This window comes from Rhineura floridana, chromosome 6 (assembly GCF_030035675.1).
Source record: "Rhineura floridana isolate rRhiFlo1 chromosome 6, rRhiFlo1.hap2, whole genome shotgun sequence".
Classification (NCBI taxonomy): Eukaryota; Metazoa; Chordata; class Lepidosauria; order Squamata; family Rhineuridae; genus Rhineura; species Rhineura floridana.
The window spans coordinates 103294535-103313974 of NC_084485.1; the positions used below are offsets into that span (position 1 = coordinate 103294535).

The 19440-nt window shown below is 40.3% G+C and overlaps 1 protein-coding gene across 3 annotated transcripts in view; it reads right to left on the minus strand.

Moving 5' to 3' along the window:
* The window catches only part of DNAI4 (dynein axonemal intermediate chain 4), a 46186-nt gene that overhangs the window by 3921 nt on the left and 22825 nt on the right, over positions 1-19440 (minus strand). For all 3 annotated transcript variants that reach the window (XM_061633373.1, XM_061633372.1, XM_061633375.1), the window contains exons 9-17: positions 17020-17217; positions 11217-11458; positions 10463-10549; positions 9495-9646; positions 7687-7844; positions 6824-6939; positions 5164-5262; positions 2647-2873; positions 575-728 (exon numbers count right to left, since the gene is read on the minus strand). In XM_061633373.1, coding sequence (XP_061489357.1) covers positions 575-728; positions 2647-2873; positions 5164-5262; positions 6824-6939; positions 7687-7844; positions 9495-9646; positions 10463-10549; positions 11217-11458; positions 17020-17217 — 1433 coding nt within the window. The remainder of the gene's footprint in view (positions 1-574; positions 729-2646; positions 2874-5163; positions 5263-6823; positions 6940-7686; positions 7845-9494; positions 9647-10462; positions 10550-11216; positions 11459-17019; positions 17218-19440) is intronic.

Consider the following 19440-nt stretch of genomic DNA (forward strand, 5'->3'; position numbering starts at 1 on the left):
GGGCTTGCATGTTTTATAAAAAAAAGTAACTGATGTGCTGAGAAATAAAACAAATCACTCACACCTTCTGCACATAAATGCAGCTGAGCATAAGTTTTAGCAACACTGTTCATGAACAGTGAATCCTTGTGTATGCTGGTTTGCTAACATGCCTTCAAGCTTACAAGGCAGAAACAATGCTATATGGGAGAATCCAGCTAGGAATAGGGACACTAACTAATGTGGTTTTAATATTTCAATAGTTTAATTATATTTTAATGCAGATTTTTGTATGTTCTTAATTATGGGTACTTTTTATCTGGAAGCCGCCTTGAGTTCCAGTTTGGAAAAAGGGTGGGGTATTATTATTATTATTATTATTATTATTAATAATAATAATAATAATAATAATAATAATAATAATAATGTGCACCAGGTACACAAATCAGCACTTTGTAGGCTCAGTTGGATATTGTTTGACTACAACTCTCATTCATCTAGCAGCATGACCAATGGTAAGGGATGAGGGGTAACAACATCTGGAGGGCACCAAGTTGGGGAAGGTTACATTGGCTTTTAATGCTGTGAAACATACCTTCTTCCTGTCTGAGGCAATCATATTTCTTAATGCATATACAGTGACTGATCCATCACTGTCGCCAATTAGAAGACAATCTGCATTTTTAGCAAAAAGTACAGCTGTGAATTTCACAGTTCCAGTGGCAGGATTCACAATCAGGGGATCCAGACTACATAAAAAACAATAATATACATGATACAACTGAAGCTGGACAGCTGTTGGAGCCTATCATTGTGAGATATTGTATATCTTATTACTGTTTTTTGCCTCACAATTTACTTTTTGCCCTGCCCCCTATATTAATCTCTGTGTCTGCTGCTAAAGCTAGCGTATACAGCACCATTAAAGACAAGAAACTGCATAACGTATAACCTTAGCTAGCTGACTACAGCACTGGTTCTACCCTGCACCACTGCTTCATTCCAGTTAGCTATGGTCTTCTGATTAGGCCCCTTGAAAAAAATGATGAGCCCTGGGGAGAAAAACAATCTCCATGGAGCTCTTTTCCCTTGCAGATTAGTTGCCATGGATGCAATTAGGGATTTAGAGTTGGAGAATATGGTATTCCACTATTGGGCACACCTTGTCTACAAGGAAGACATTTTTCTTCCTAATTAGGGAAGGTGTACAGCTCAGTGGTAGGGCATGTGTTCTACATGCAAAGCGTCCAAGGATCAATCCCTGTCATTTCCAGGTTGGGCTGGGAAAGACCCCTATCTAAAACCCTGGAGAGCCTCCACCAGCCAGTGTAAACAATCCTGAGCTAGATGACTCAATATACAGCAGCTTCCTAAGTTCCTATGATCTGTTCCCTTGTTACCTCATGCTAAACACAGGGTTTTATGAATGGAAATGTTGAGCTGACCCTCTACGTAGTTAGAACCTTGATTCCAAGGCTCCCAATCAATGGACAATGGGGGGCACTGCTTGTTTTCTTGTAGGTGAGAACTAGCTATTATAGCAGAAATGGCTGTGCTTTCAGAAACGGAAGCCCCACATCTCCCTTTAATGTCTAGTAGTACAAAATGTGTTCCATTATATCTTTGAGTTCTGAGTTTCTTCACCCCACAAGTGGTCGCCTATGGAATGGAGCAGAGGCCAGAAAACTGTTGGAGTGCAAAGCCACCCCGTTATGACTTTTGTGTTAACATATTACAGGATAGAGAGAGAAACAGGAGAAGCTGCTTTTTTTTTTAAGCCATCGCCATGTATGTTGTTCCAGCTACTGTAATTGATGCTCTTACTCCTGTCATTGCTATGGAGAGGATTTATGGACCTGAGTCAGGTCACTTTTGATGTGTAAATTCTGTCAGTGGTTAATGACTGAACATTCAAGTGTCTGCCTATGGCTGGAGTGAGAAACCTCTTTCACCCCTTCTGGGCAATCTTCTGGGGGCCACATGCCAGTGGTGAGTGGGGCAAGAGGCAAAAGCAGAGCAATGAAACTGAATTTTACCTTTTGTACAATAGACTACTTTCTCAACATAATTTGCAGATCCCTCTTTATCCTCTATCCAAGCAAGGAAGCATTTTCAGAGTTTGAGGACTCATTCAAGCCAGGCAAATACACACAAGGAAAGTGCAAGGCAAAGCCAGTGAAGGGTTTGCCTGGTGAGGGGGTATGGCCTAGGGGTAGTTCCAAGGGTTAGACAGAAATGCCTGGAGGACAACATTTGGCCCTCAGACCCAAGATTCTCCATCTCTGGCCTTTGGTCCACATCATTTCCCCAATGTACCTCTTCTGTTAAGTTACTGGCTTGCTTCCTCTAGAATTCACTGTGAGTGCTGATATTGCAGAGATTCCAATCCTGCCATGTAGCTCTTCTTCAGATGCATTCCAGCAAGCTAATCCTTCAGTGATAGCATTTGGGGTTTTAAGAGATCAGATGCAAGTACTTATCCCAGTGGGATAGCAGCATAGCACATAGGAAAGTTTATAATGGTTTCAAAATGATCAATTACAGATAAATTTTTGTTATGTAGTAGAGTGCTATTCTATGCATGGTACACTATTTTTACTATTTCCAAGAATAACTGGATACAGTACATTTTTCAAAAACTCGCCTTTGAGAAACACTCTTACTTACGTGCTGACACTAAGATCCCAGATTTCCACTCTGGTTTCATTTACTGCTGCAAACACATATGCTGAAGTGGGAGACCACATTATATCATAAATAACATCGGCAGTGGAACTGAAAGTCAAAATAGGGCGAACTGAATCCTGGCGCCATAATATAATACTCCAGTCTGCAGAACAACTTAGAAACACTTCGGTACTGAATGGATTCCATGCTATCTTATACACTGGGCCCTTGAGATAAATAGAGATGTAATGACTTCATTGCAAAGCTGATAACATTTCAAAAATCATATTTACATATATACATAAATACAGGGCAGCAAAGTTCAGCGATAGTGCTGTAAATATTAGTGCAGAAGAAAGTTGCACTATAGCACTGAAGAAGTGGCCTGCCAAGATTTTGGAAGACACTGAACTTTACTAAGCAGCGCGTGACAGATGGCATCACTTTAGCTAGGTTAACCTCATTTGTCTTCACCTAAAGGAGATGCTAAATCATACAATCAAGGGGAACCCATGCATGGTTGAGACTCTACAGTTTGCACTACAGCAGCTATGCTAGCTGAAAAACAAGCAACCTTTTAATGGCAGTTCAGCTCTTCAGTTGTGGGAATTTCTGAAAACTGCAGAGAAAGCCCCATTCACTCTGTTCTGTGCCTGACATGTATACCTTTCTCCTTTGAATTATGGTCACAGGTTTAATTTGGGACACCAGCATTTTAAGTTCATGTTCTGTCAGCTGAACAAGTTCACAGAGTGGTGCAAGACATACTGGTTCAATTCACAGGGGGCACAACCATTTCAGCTAATTCACAGGTGGCACAATCCATTGGGATAGTCTCCAATGAATGAATGGGAGTTGTACTACTGTGCTCTTTCTCCTATCTTGGGAAAGACAGAACCCAAGTATGGCCAGGAATGTAGCAAATATGTGCTTGAGAAAACTGGGATTGCAGAGTGGACAATCTAGTATGGTGGTCATAATCCTAGAGATCTAGGGCAGCTGTCAATTTTGTCACCATCATCTGTTTCTATACCACTTTTTGGCCAAGGCCCTCTTAAGTGATGAACAGATTAATACAAAGAAAACTACAGTAAATACAACTTTAAAAGCACAATACAATAAATCAATAAAAAATATAAAATAGCAAAAACCCAGCCATACCATAAATCACACCATTCATGAGTTGCATTTATGCTCTCACCACAACACAACTGCCATCCACAAAATAATTTCCCACACAATAGACCTCTCCATGGAAACAGCTACATCTGTGGCAAAGTTCTTCAAGTTCCTCTCCAGGGCAGGGCTAGTTGGCTCAACCTACTGGCTCCTCATCAGGCTACAGTTTTCCAGGGGTGCAGGAACAAGAGCAAGTGCAATAAAGAAGTGCTGAGGAGACTGAAGTTGATATTCACCTTTCAGCCATCAATAGTCCTATTATTGCTACTTGCCACCCACAGAGTGTGAAGCAAGTTATGGATGCAGGTCTGGGAGATGATAAGGTGGACCAGACACAAGGCTTGCAGGACCATGGACAGATCACTGGGTAGCACCTTTCTCCAGCGCAGTTTCAGTTCCAAACAGGCCCTTCTTTATCTCTCTTCCGGCCCTGACTACCTCTCCTAGATTCCAACCCTTTATTGAGGAGCGGAGATCTTTAAAGGGGTAGCCTAGAAGCCTAGAGCCAAGCAGTTGCCTCTGTTTGATGTCCTGCTCAATGGTGGTGAGCATGCCCTGGAGCATGTGAGATATGTGGTGCCTCAGAGGCACTAGGCTCAGTAGGAGCTTTATCCTGGACAAAGGGGGCTTCAAGCTACCAGTGTTGAATTTGGTATTATGATACAGATCTCAGTCCCTTGCCAGTGACATGGATTTGACAGGCTCCTCTGTCTCTGAGTCTCGGCTGCCACTTAAGGCCAAGGTCATTTATACCTTTACACAGTTCTTCGTTTCAATGGGACTTGTGCAGGAGGACTTCCAGGTGGATTATCACTGTCACCCCCAACCTGTTACTTGAGGTGGCTGCCTTATCTTGCCTCAGGGCAGAACCTCTTTAGTTTCTAGTCAACAACTTAATATTTCAGTTGGCATAATGACCTAGGAGATCACTGATAATAATTTAAAATGGTCAGTCCAGAGTCATCAGGCCTAGGTTGATTAAGACATCTTGATTTCTATCTCATGCAGTATTCAAGAAAGCATTACTGAAGTATGTAATTCATTGGCCATTGATTTCTCCAACACAATGGATTGGTTTGGTATTTGAAAGAATCTTGTTGGAGTTGAGAGAACATGCGAAGCTGGGATGAGAACCTATGTGGCCCTCCATGTGTTGTTGGATTTCAGTTCCCTTTAGCCCCAGCCAGCTTGGCCAATTATCACGGATGATGAGAATTATAGTCCAATCACATCTGGAGGGCCACATGTTCCCCACTCCTGATATTAAGGGTACTTAAGACAGTGTATGGATGTCTGTGGATATGCTTATCCAACCATATTTTATTTAGGTTTACTTACTTTGTGTCCTCTGTAGGTCTCTAGGTATTGCTCATTGTAAGAACAAGAGCATTTGTGAATATAGCCTTCCTCAGTTCCAGCCATGTATATATTAGTGTCCTGAAACAAATCAAAATTACTGTAAAATAGGGCATATTTTTGAGAATTTTTGCTGTAGGAAGATGGCAGGCTTGCTTCTCTTCTCTCCTGGTAATACATGGAATGACTCTCAGACTTGACTCAGCAATCCAACTAGCCATGCAACTAGAGATACAGGAGGAATCTGACAAACTTGGATTCTTAAATGGGGTAAGCTGATTTAATTTAGGTGGATCATGACCTGGATTGGATCATGAGTCCACTACATCATCTGCAGTCCATTGGATTCCTTTACAAGGTAGACTGAGGGCTGCATCACTGCCTCCATTCCTGCAAAATATGTTTCTGTCTTTTAAACTTTAAAAAATTGGTAATTCAGACACCCAGAGTCTGGATAGGCTAGTATGTGGGCCTTCTTGCATCTATGCACTTTGAATGCATACAGCAAGTTCCGCTCTGTGTGAATGTTCTGTTACTCTCAGGGAAAATTGTACAGAAAAGAAACACGGCTTCCCCCAGTGTTTATATCATCATCCCATCACTCCCAGGGAGTTCGCGGTAGGCATTCAAAGCATGAGGTGGCAAGAAGCCCTGCATGCTAGCCACGCCAGGCTCTGGGCAGCTGGACAAACAACTTTAAGTTTAAAAGACAGCAACTCAGGAATGGAGCTAGTGATGTAGCCATCAGACAGCTTTGTAAGTACTTCTAAAGAAAACAAAAAGCCTTTGTGTTTCCATGTGCTTTTTTAAAAGGATTTTCCATTCAAAATCTGCACAGAAACAGGATAGATAGAGTTAGTCCTGTTCCCATGCAGATCTGGGATGGACCAGACTTTAATGGTTCTGTCCATCCATATATGTAACTACATGTTTTAAAGAAATAACAGAAAACCAGTGGATGCTACTAAGTATTCAATTTCCAGTCATTTAGCCTCAAGGCTCTTTCATGCATGACATGTTACTAAGAAATCATCTCCATGCAGGAAAAATATTTACATGTATGGTTTGAACCATAATAATGCATGAAAGAGGTGCATATATCTATTTTGCCCCAAGTACACATTGGGTAACCACTGCATGCAGAGAAAAATATGTCCTGTTCAATGCCACCTCTAGGCATTTCTTCACCATATTAAGTTATTGCCTTGTTGTATGTTTGTTTCTCTTTCTCCTCATCCTTTTCCTTTTAAGATGGATTAAGTCAAATTTGGTTGTGGCAGAGATTGGTGCAGCACCCAAACTTGCTAAAAGTGTGGTTTTCGATACCAACTCAGAGCTGTGACCTCCGTAGCCAAACTTAATAAGAACCCTCCATCTGGTATTCTGGAAATATTAGGAGAGGGTAATTCATTTTATAGCATTGGATGAATTATGAAGTCTCTGCAGTCTTTGAAAAGATGCCCAAGATGTTAATTCTCCTGCTTATTGTGGCGATCTGACATACTATGCTAGAAATCTTGTTCAGGAATCACCAACTGGAAAAAGCAGAGTAAGTTCCTTGCTATGCACTATTTTCATCAAGATGATCACTATGACCTATGTGGACAAAACATTCAGAAAGCACTGTAAAAGATTAAAATACCTTTGGATGAAAATCAAAGGCTAAGCCTGGAGCTTGTCGAGATATCAATGCTTCGCTTTTCTTTTCCCCCCCTGCTTTTTTCTTTTCACCTGCTGTTCGCTTTAATTTCATCAGATCTGTGAAGAGGAAACAATGCATATAAATGTGAGACCTCAGGTTTAGTTATGAGTGCTGTATAGATAGAGACTGCTTCTCTTCTACGTGGCACATGGTTGCCATAAGCTCTATTTGTCCACTCTGAGAGCTAGATGGTATAAGAAACAGCTTTATTTGTTCCTATCACTGACTGCCTATGCTAAACCAGTACAAAATCTTCTAGTTCAGCAATAGGCTATATGTACATGGAAGCAGGCTGTTGTATGCATATCTCTAGTTGGATGGTGAATTTGCAAAAGATGCTGTTCACATAGTTACCTTTCAAAATCCAACAGCTGGAACTGTGGACATGTAGCCCTTTTTAAAAGGGCCCAGGTCTTGCCAATCAGTTATTCAGGAGCAGAAGCAGAAAGCTGGATATATTTCCCTCTCTTTCCACCAGACAGTTGGCCAATGGGATTTCAACTTTTAAAAGAGGGCTATGTGCAAGCACCCCCAGTTCCCTGTGCACTCAGTTGGATCAGAGTCTATATATGTAATTCCCTGTGCTATATATCTTGTAGTGTCTTTATTTTCCCCTAAATTATCACACAGTGTATTATGGATTTTTTAAAAATCAATTTATATCCCACCTTTCTACATGTAGCACCCAGAGTGGCTGAAAATAGTACTAAAAATACAGTAGCAATAAGATAAGAAAGAGCAGATTTTTTAAAAGTCAGCCATTTAATTATTTCAGAATGGCTTGGGTAAGGGACAGCACTCACCAGTGCAGCTTAATCCTTTCCGAACAAACCACTTAGTTATTCTGCCGTCTGCTGATATGGAGACTAGTATTTCCCCTTTGTCTTCTCCTGTTGTTCCCCTGTCCTGCTCAACCCACTTCAGCTGCCACACAGGGCCTAAGTGTTTATCATAAGATTCACTGAAACACAGATTTATGCAAAACTCAACATCTGGGTGCAAAGAATTAAACTTAACACTGTGAAAGAAAAAACAGTATTGCAAGGGTTGGGGTGGCGAAGACAAGTATATATAGGAAATAACACAGGGATGCATGCAGGTAGTGAGAATATGTCTGAAACTGTATGAATTGTATGCCATGCCTCCATCCACTCAGGAGGTATATCTCAGATATAAAACTCAGGGCATAAGCAGCAGATAGTGGATGATTCCATTATGCCCCAGATGTGAACTTTCCCTAGGCATCTAGCTGGCTACTGTTGGTAAGAGAATGGCAGTGATATGATTTGCAGACCCCAGAACACATGTTGGTCTTCTGTTTGCCACAGTTTATAAAGGCCCTGACACAAAATCCCAGAGGCAGGGAACAGGGTTCACGAAGCATTTGTCATATGTGGCTATAAATACAAATATAAATACAAATCAGGCAGCTTAGGTAAAGAAGCTACTGTTCTAAAGCTGTAGTTTGAACAAGAGAAGGACTGCTGAAACCTCCTTAATAGTTGATGGAAAAGTTGCCAGGTGCATCTTTTGTTAGGGAGATTGTTCTTGATAGCTGGATCTTTCTTAGGTCTCCTGAAAGGGGACATGTTTTTCTCCTCATCCCCACCTCTGCTAAGGATAATGTAATTTATCTCTGTGTTGTTGTTTTGTGTGTGTGTGTACATGTCTGTGAAAGGAAACAAAGGAGACAGACCACAGAGGGTTTTTTGAGAGAGACAAACACGGGAAAGTGATATTTGGGTTTTGAGGGGTCTCTAAGCTAGTAACATCAGGAGATGCAAGGATGCCTCTGTATGGATATTGGGTGTGCGGCAGTGAATTTGGCTGTCTGCCAGAGTGTATTAAGCTGTTTCTCTATGTATATTCCACCTGTATATTTGTAAATAAATTCAAATCAGATATTACAAAATGTCATAATGCCAGGGACCTCCTTCCAAAGGAGGTCCAATATATAGGTAAGCATTGCCCCCCCGAACTTCTCACTCCTCAGAGCAGCAGGGTGTATGTAATACAAAGAATTAATCTGCTGATTTTTCACAAGAGCTAAAGCCAAATTAGGGATGGAAGGATCTGTCAATTTCCATTCTCTCAGTTTCTCATTTTTTCAATCTTAAATTTGGTTCTTCACATTTTTGCCACTATTTTTTTTAAATCCTCATGAAAATTTCTGTGAATAAACACATTTTTGTATACAGTTTTGACTGATGTACATATTTGTGCAAGCAAAGTTTCCTAATATAATGCATATTTATTTTATTTTCACTAATATATTCACTTTTATGCACACTTCCCCCCTAACTTATGCATTTTTGTAAACATTGCTGGGTTGGAGAACTGCATTCAGATAAGTGCAAGTTCCAAAGGGTGGCTGTTTTTCGGTTCTCATATTGTTTCAGAAAGTATTAATTTCATAAATTCAGCTTTGAATCGAATTTGTCCCCCATCCCTTGGCCAAACAAAGAAAGGATTGGGAGGTGTGTGTATGTTTAGATCCAGATAAAAGATACTTAGGCACTGCTTACAAATCTGTATTTTTTTCCCAAGAACATGACTAACAATGCAATATACAAGATGTGGAAGTGCCTCAACAAGACTCCCTGTAACATACCTGGTATCTAAAACTGCAGTTGAATTATGAGTCTGGACATTGTAGACTGCAATTGTCCCATTGTACAGTCCAACTGCTAGGAGGTTTGGATTGGCTACAGAGAAATCCAATGCAGTTACCCCATGAGTAGATTGATAGACACGCTCTGGCCACTGAGCAGAAAAAAATTAAAACCTGTATTAACTGACAGCATTCATCACATATTGTAAACAATCAGGGACCCAAGAAATTATTTTAAGGTTGGGACAAGGATCAGCCTGTGATGAATGTTGTCTTGGTTTCAAGCATATTTCTACAACTGCTTATTTAAAGTTATATAAGCTTTAACTCTGTTTAGTATATCTTCCTCACATGTAAACTTGATTTTCTAAAAAAGGAAATATAATTAGTAACTGATCAAAATAAAAAATATAGGACCCTTAAATTATGGAATTCATTTATTGAACATCGTTGTATGATAAAGCTAACCCATATTAGTTGCCCCAGAAAAGAAAGGGAAGGATGTAACAAAGTAAAATCTTTTATGTAAACCGCTTACAGATTTTAATGATTAAGCAGTATATAAATCCTGTTAAATAAAATGGAACCTTTTTCACATTTTTAGTTACATTCTTTATAACATGTGGTTCAAAGTTATGTATGCTGTATTGCACTATTTATAACATGGATGGTTTATAGATGTTTATGTATACTGTACCTGGGAGTAAGGCCTACTGAAGTCAGTGTGACTTACTTCTAAGTAAATATGCATATGATTGGGTAGTTAGATTATAAGACTAGGATAGGGGTAGAGTATAAACGAACTATTTGTGAACTTATGAGGGGGATCTTAAGGCCTCAGGGCCCTAAGCATGGGTAAAAAAGAAATCATCTACTAAATCATCATTGTATCTTACAATGAATATATTAATTTAATTAAAATTCCTAAGAAGAGGAAGAGTCCAAGTATTTCTCACTGCTTATGTTACCATCGGGTTCTTCATTGACCAACAGCAAGCCAAGCCTTTCTTCTGCTCTTTAAAACGAAACTGTCCATAACCAACAGCCAATAGATCCTGAAAACCGATAAATTGGAATATGATCGATTATTACACTGGCAAGCACTAACAAACCACTGAAACAGTCATGTCACATGTGTTTGGTCTTTGAGGGTCAGTTAAATTTTTGGTGAAAAGCTACTCATTCCAGGCACAGAGCAATATCAGTAGAAAGGCTGTGCACTCATACTAGGCTTCAGGTCATTGCTATTTTCTGCCCCCTGCTGTCATCTTTACAGCTGGCTTCTGTCTCCACATCTGTCTGTTGCAATTATCATTAATATTGCAGTAACAATCTGTATTGTTAAGTGCTAAATAGATTTGGTGCTAGTGAAAACTGCCAGTGATTGCTTAAGCTGCTGTGAAGTCATGAAACTAGTACAAACATTCTAACTGTAATCATGAAGCTCTAACCAACAGAATATTTGCAGATAGGCCAGCTTCTATGAGGAAAGTGAAAGTCTGGCCAAAAAGCCCTTCACTGGTCACTCTGGAGCACTTAAATCCTGGACAAGCATTTTCAATAAACATGTATGACAGAGAATGCAGATTATCCTGGGGACAAGCTAAGTGAAATCTAAATGTTTTCTCTGTGGTAAATTATTTTCCTAAGAACAAGTTTCTTCACAAATGTAGCTTTGCCCAGCATAGAAATTCACACATAGATGGTTTAGAGGTCACTTACAGGGTTCAGTTTATTCCAAGCCATACAGCTCACAGTGTTTCCTCTTGTCAAGTCACATCCATAGGACCACAAGGATTCCATATCAGGTGGTGGGATTTCCTGTTGTCCTTTACCAAATTCTAACAGCAGTGATGACCTAACTGAGAGCACCTCCTCCTCCTCTTCTTCCTCCTCCTCTTCTTCCTCCTTTTCTGATACTTTATCTAATTCAGATTCGCTATGTTCAGATTTGATAGATGGCTCTGGGAAGACAAGTAAATAGATAAAACATCAATCTCATTCCATCACCAAATAGACATAGCTGTACTAGATCAGACCAGTAATCAGGCTCAACCAGCATCTCTATATTGATGGCTCACATGATATCCAGCAGGAAAGGTTCTCTCTGCTGGGAGGGATGTCTGATGCAGAAAGGTCTGAAAGTCCTGATGCACCCCGATGATGCCACTGGGGATGAAATCAGGGAGAGGGCAGAAGCCTTCAAGCTTGCCCAACCTCTTTGAACAGAGATCTGGCCCTTCCTGCTACCCCTGCAGTGTAAGATGGGGGGGAGATGTAGGGTCTTAGAATCCTCCAAGAAGGCCCAGATCCTTTTAAATCTTTGAGGCACCATTTTAGGACCAAACTAGACATTTGATTGATGCATAGCATGCAAGTATCAGGTTTTTCCTTCCTTAATTACAGACACAGGTGGGGGAATCCTTGCAGGGACAATAGTAAAGAGGGAGGGGAAGCTTATCTATCTCCTCCCTACTGTAATCAAAGCCAAAATGGCCTTTTCTCATGAAGCTACAATGCTTAGGATAAAAATTCCCTGTGTTTGCTGGTCATGAAAGAAAAACTTGACACATAACTGTATACTACACATGAAGTATAACATGCAATTTGGCCCTTAGCTTCTGAGCATTTCATCCAAATTCCAAATCAGAGCCAAGAATGGACATCCACCCATATCCCAAACTGAACAAATGCTCAGAGTCTGACCAGATTAGCACCATCTGTAAGTACATAATGTTTCTCCCATCTACCCCCATTTGATTTCTAGTATTAAGAATTCAAAGGATGTAGTCCTGAAGATTTTTTTTTTCATCATTGAACTTGATCTAACGTTGGAGCCAATCCCTGGACTGAGTTCATGACAGGTCAGGTGTATTCAGCAACCATAGGGCATGCATGTGATCAGGTGGTGGGAGGTTATGAGTAATTGCCTACTACACTTACCCACTGTCACATTACCATTTTGTTGCTACTTAAATATGTGTGGCCAAAAAACACCTTGGATAGCTCCTCAAATTTCAAATTAAATCCCAGAGTGGATTCACTGCCCCACTGACATCAGAGCCGCCAGCCTCCACTGCTTAGGATGCAAGCCAATGTTTTTCCCCTCTTCTTTTTCAGAGTGAAGGAATAATGTTAAATGACTGAGCAGCAGAGGTCAGTTGTGCCTGCAGGTGGCGCTGTGTGCCTTCTAGGCTCCTCCCCCTTACATCCTTCTGTGGTTTCAAAGAAAGGAGAAGCTACTTGCTAAACTGTGTTGCTCAAATTTCTTTGGCGAGCAGTAGACTCAGGAAAAGAAGGAACCATCAGTTACATAACAGAATGGTAGTTCTTTAGAAAGAAAATGAGAAAGATCAAGAATATGGGAGGGAGAAAGACATGCAGATGACAAGAAAGAAAGTACAGTAAGAGGAAAAGAAAAAGGGGATAAACGAGGAACAAGAAAAATACAGGTGCAGGAAGGTGTGACAAAAGCTATGATTGTGTTGGGGTATTAGTAGGCTGGTGTGACTACTGTAATTGTATATACCATTTTTAAGCTGCATGGTGTTTTACCTTATTTATCACAATTGTGATTCCAACAAATATGTGACATTTGCCACAATTACCACCACCACCCAGTTTTAAAGATAGACAACTGGGGGGGACAAGAGAATTGCCTTATCGTTACACACAATGACCCAGTTCATACATACCACTAAGCCACACCATCGTTTAATATGAAAGTATGTGGGCTCTCAGAGAGGATCACAGAATCATAGAATCAGAATAGTAGAGTTGGAAGGGGCCTATAAGGCCATCAGTTCCAGCCCCCTGCTCAACGCAGAAATCCAAATCAAAGCATTCCTGACATGGCTGTCCAGCTGCCTCTTGAATGCCTCCAGTGTCAGAGAGCCCACTACCTCTCTAGGTAATTGGTTCCATTGTCATATGGCTCTAACAGGAAGTTTTTCCTGATGTCCAGTCGAAATCTGGCTTCCTGCAACTTAAGCCCATTATTCTGTGTCCTGCACTCTGGGACAATCAAGAAGATCCCGGCCCTCCTCTGTGTGGCAACCTTTCATGTACTTCAAGAGTACTATCATATCTCCCCTCAGTCTTCTCTTCTCCAGGCTAAACATGCCCAGTCTCTCTTCATAGGGCTTTGTTTCCAGTCCCCTGATCATCCTTGTTGCCCTCCTCTGAACTTGTTCCAGTTTGTCTGCATCATTCTTGAAGTGCGGAGACCAGAACCTAACTAGTGATGAATAGAGGGGAACTAATATTTCATGCGATTTGGAAACTATACTTCTGTTAATGCAGCTTAATATAGCATTTGCCTTTTTTGCAGCAACATTGCAATGTTGGCTCATATTCATATTCATCAACAATTCCAAGATCCTTCTCACATGTCGTATTGCTGAGCCAAGTATTATCTTATTACTGTGCATTTGGCTTCTTTTTCCTAGGTGTAGAATTTTGCATTTATCCTTTTTGAATTTCATTCTGTTGTTTTCAGCCCAATGCTCCAGCCTATCAAGATCCCTTTGAATTTTGTTTCTGCCTTCCACGGTATTAGCTATGCCCCCCAATTTTGTATCTTCTGCAAATTTGATAAGCATGCTCGGTACGTCCTCATCCAAGTCATTAATAAAAATGTTGAAGAGCACTGGGCCCAGGACTGAGCCCTGTGGTACTCCACTCGTTACTTCCACCCAGTTTAAGAAGGAATCATTGATAAGCACTCTTTGAGTACGATTCTGGAGCCAACTGTGGATCCACCTGATAGTTGTTCCATCCAGCCCACATTTAGCTAGCTTGCTAATCAGAATATCATGGGGCACTTTGTCAAAACCTCAGCTGAAGTTGAGATATATTATGTCCACAGCATTCCCACAGTCTACAAGGGAGGTTACCCGATCAAAAAATGAGGTAAGATTAGTTTGGCAGGATTTGTTCTTCATAAATCCATGTTGGCTCCTAGTAATCACTGCATTGCTTTCAAGGTGCTTACAGATTGACTGCGTTATAATCTGTTCCAGAATTTTTCCAGGGATTGATGTTAAACTGACTGGTCTGTAGTTCCCTGGTTCCTCCTTTTTGCCCTTTTTGAAGATAGGGACAATATTAGCTCTCCTCCAGTCATCCGGCACTTCACCAGTCCTCCATGATTTTGCAAAGATAATAGACAGCGGTTCTGAGAGTTCTTTAGCCAGTTCCTTCAATACTCTAGGATGCAGTTTATCAGGCCCTGCCGATTTGAACTTGTTCAAAGTGATTAGGTATTCCTTGGCTGTTTGTCTATCAATCTCAAGCTCCAATGCTGCCCCTTCTACTTCATGTTTCCTGGGAGGATCATAGACCCTTTTTTGGGAGAAGACTGAGTTAAAGTAGGAATTGAGCACTTCTGCTTTTTCTTTGTCATCTGTTATCATTTTGCCATCCTCATTGAGTAGCTATGCCACCATTTCTTTTCTCTGTCTTTTACTATGGACGTACCTGATGAAAGCTTTTTTGTTGCTTTGGCATCTCTCACTAACCTCAGCTCATTCTCAGCTTTAGCCTTCCTGACGCCATCCCTGCAATTCCGTGATACCTGTCTGGAGGAGACTGTGGCTGCTTCCCTTCTCTGGTCCACCTGCTACTGCACTGCTGTGAGTTAAGTCGCAGTTTGGCTTTGCATGCCATTAAAACTTATGCTTATGTTTTGTCTCACTCCAGAGAAAACACAAGCTGTAACCAAGGTTTGTTCTTGCTCTGCAGGGTCACAGTTTGTTTGGAGGAGAAGCCATGAGCCCAGCTTTGGATAGCATACTAATTTATTTATTTATTTATTTATTACATTTATATACCACCCCATAGCCAAAGCTCTCTGGGTGGTTTACAGCAATTAAAAACAATACAAACAAGCCTAATTGCCCATCTCTACAGACTTACATTAGCAGTGCACTCCCAGGTCTTCTCTGGTAAGCTAACATTTCACACACACACACAGAGCAACAAATCATGGTTTAGTTCTCAGAAGCAGCAGGACCAAAGGAGGTGCGAAGTGGTCACAATCTCCTCTCTGGGAGCCTACATGTTCACACATTCATGCTAAGTCATGGCTTCACTTAGTGTTACATGCAAACCGATCCAGTGCCTCCACGGCAGAGACAAAGGGCGGTCAGTATCCAACAAAGTGCTTCCATTAGCACAAGGATTCTGCTTGTGCACTGGACCTTCCCTTTCCTCTCCTCTCCCTGAATGCTCCTGCACCCTTCCCAAATCTGCTCTGGAGGGTTGGGGGAATCCCCAGAATAGATTTAGGGGTGTGCAGAGAGAGGAGAGGGAGGAGAAGTTCGGTTGAGCAGTCAGAAGTCCTTGTGATAATGGAACTGCTTTGTTGGATACTGCCCAGAATTTGAACCCATGCCTTCCAGGGCAAGATCTACTCTCTGTCCAAATGGTGGGGTGGGGGACTAAATCTCTCTTCTTTTAAATATCAAGCATGGTAGATACATCAACATCCAAAACTACATCCATCCAAATTATAAGCTGCTGAGGAAACATGAGTCAAAGATATATCTAGATTGTATCCCCTCCGCCTATCTATTCAAGCAGAGGAAAAAGTTGAGCAACACAACCGGCTTCTAAAATTTTAAGCTTATCTCAACCAAACACTGGTGGCCTATAGCTGTGGTCTACAACTTTTTCAGACCTAGGATCTGCTTTTATCTCCAACCCACAACTTGAGGCCTGTTTTTAATTTTGTACTGTACATGTCTTGTTTCTCAGTTCACCGGAAATAAAGGAGGCTAAGGCTCTGGTACCACATACAGAAGTGGGAACTTTAGCACATAACAGCTAGTCAGGACAGGCAAAGCTGCACTTTCTGAAATTCCCTCTCCTACACAACTGTTTAAAAAAGTCCTCCTTTGCATCTCTCTCTCTCTCTCCCCTTTACACACACACAAACACACACACACACACACGGAGAGAGAGGGGGGGGAAGGCATAGGATTGCAACTGCTGCACAATCTGAACCCCTATGCAAATTCACACAGTCAGGTACCCTGAGTACAGAAGCTGTGCATGCATCGTTTGTACATTTGTCAGGCTCTTTCAGGAATCATGCCAGTGGGAATGATCCTGCTGTTTCCTCTATGTACATTCAGAGTAACATCTGGACTGTCCTCTTCACTTTCTCTTAAAAAAAACAAAAATGTAATCCCTCCCCTAAAAAAGAAAATACTTGTGTCCTTGAGCATGTGTCTCTTAAAAAGTGTTTTAAAAACTTGGCATGTATACAAACAAAATAGTTTGTTTCAAGGAGCAATGGAAATCCACATTTCCATAAATAACATCTGATTGTGAATAATAAGGATGGTTCGAAAATGGGAACCATTCATTAGCTGGGCTTCAGAAATTCTTTCCAGTCCAGCTATTTCCCTCAAAGTTAGTATCACAACAATATCATTTAAATTAGAGATATTTGCAGTTACTTGTACCAGCATGCTTCCCAACTCAAAATGAGAATGAAATATATAATCAAATATATATATACCTATGAGGACAGGAAGCTGCCGATAAGCTGCAAGTTTAGGCTGGAAAATATTCTCCATTAGGACCCTCTCCATATAAAATAAATCTTGCTGAAATTTTTCAGATTTCATTATAGCTTCTGAGCGATCTTCTACCTCTTCATGGATTCGGGAAAGAATAACACTTTCCAAATCAATGATAGAACTTGAAGCAGTGCTTTCTGGGGACAGAAAAAAAAACAGATGTCATAAAGGCTACATTTAGTAGTACATTCTAGTATGTTTTCAGAAGGAGTTTGGGAAAAGAAATTTTATAATCTGCTTTTAATATACTTAGGCTGCTTTTAGGGTCTATCCAGGAGATTTAACTGTGCAACTAGAGTTAAAAACTGACAGTAAAAAGCAGAATTCTGCTGCTTTTAACTACTGTTTTATATTGACTATTGTGTGACTGTATTCTGCTTTGAATTTTGTGAACTGACCTGGAATATTTGGCGAAGAGTGGTATACATACCCAATAATTAACTGCTACTGCTACTACTACTAATAATACTCCATAACATGCTATTTTATTATATTCAGTTTATTCTTCTACAATACAATAATTGATTACTCTGTGGTATTTTCATCCCCCACCATTGTGCATTTTTTTAATGTGAGGGTTTCACCAAAATGTCATTAGGGTCACTTAGATGGAGGGTGAACAGGGAGAAATGGAATGCTGTCCATCCAAGATATTGGGGATCCAAATGACCTCACCATGTAAAAATTCTCATTTAACAACATAATTGCTACTTTAAATTTTCTTCTCTTGTTTATTATATCATATAAACATAGGCTTAAATAAGTATATATGATTTCAAACAGCTACATCCATTTATACATATTTCCATAATAGGAAAAATTACAAAATTCATTTCATATTCAGTCTTAAAAAACACACACAAATTAGTGCAAATTCACATGTCAATACCTTTCACAGGATTCTTAAATTGCAGCTAATACCACATGTGAATGTACATAATCCTACATCTTCCCATTCTAATACATAATTAAAATGCACAATATGGCAGCATCTTCAGCATATGACAAAAACTGTGTAGTGAAAATGCTAGATGCTCTGTGGGGACAGAGTTCCACAACTAAGAGGCTGCCACAGAGAATGCCCTCTCCCGGGCCATCACCACCACAAGCTTCTGGGTGTGGTGGAACTACTAAGAGGGCTGCCTCTGCTAATCATAACATCTGAAAGGCTCTGTAGAGAAGGAGGTAGTATTTCAGACATTAGGGGCCTAAGTCTTTTAGGGGTTTAAACACCAATGTGAGCACCTTGAATTGAGCCAGGAAAAGAACTGACAACCAACACAGCTGTTTTAAAACAGGAGTTATATGGGATCTAAATGGAACCCCAGCCAGTATCTGGCTGCTGCATTTTGGATCAATTGATGTTTCTGAGTAATCTTCAAGGGAAGCTTCACATAGAGCACACTGCAATCATTTAGTCTGGAAGTTGCCAAAGCATGGAGTCAGCGATCAAGTGATTTCTGTCCAATAAGTAGCTAGTAGATGGGAAAAGGCACTTCTAGCCAACAAGGCCACTGAGCCTCCAGTGACAGTGTTGAATTCAGGAGTACTCCCAAGCTACAGACCTGCTCCTTCCAGGAGAGTGCAACCCCATCACAACAGGCTGTCTCCCCACCTCCCAGACTTGAGAATGTGGGACACGTAACACCAAGCGTATTTGTGCTATCTTGTTTTAATTTTCATTTCCATATTAAATCCCATCCATTCCAATTTGGTTAGGTTTACTTTATAGCCAGATAAATGACCAAATTTTAAAGCAATTTAATTAGACTCATAAAAAAACTTTCTGGCTCATTATAAATAGAACTTTATTATAAACAGCGCTCGTCATCTGCATGTAAATTAATCTTAAACATTAGTTATCCTTCTTGAACTCGATTTATATTTTAATCAGCTCTTATTGCACCTGCCAAGGGTTCCATCAACATAAGAAATATAACAAACTATTATTTAAGCAGTGAGTATTTTATCCAGTTTATGAATTGATTACTATCACCAAATTCTTCTAAAACTTGGTATACATAATTGCATTCCAAATAGTCAAATACTTTTTCATTGTCTAAAAATACAACTCCTACTTGCTTTTTTGTTTTGAATACAATAGGACTTGTTTCTCAGTAAACATTCGAAGGATTGAAATATTAATTGGGGGTTATTTGATCCTATATCAGATGAGTACTGAGACTGAAAGGAGAGTTTTCCTCCTCATGCCAGATTTTACTGACCCCAAATCAACATCAATAGTATCTTGTCTAGGGACATAGCTTAGCTGCAAGGGATAAAGCCATACCCCTGTGTAATTACCTCTACATGTTCATTTATTAGTTATTATTTTTATATTACCATGGCAGATAAGTAAT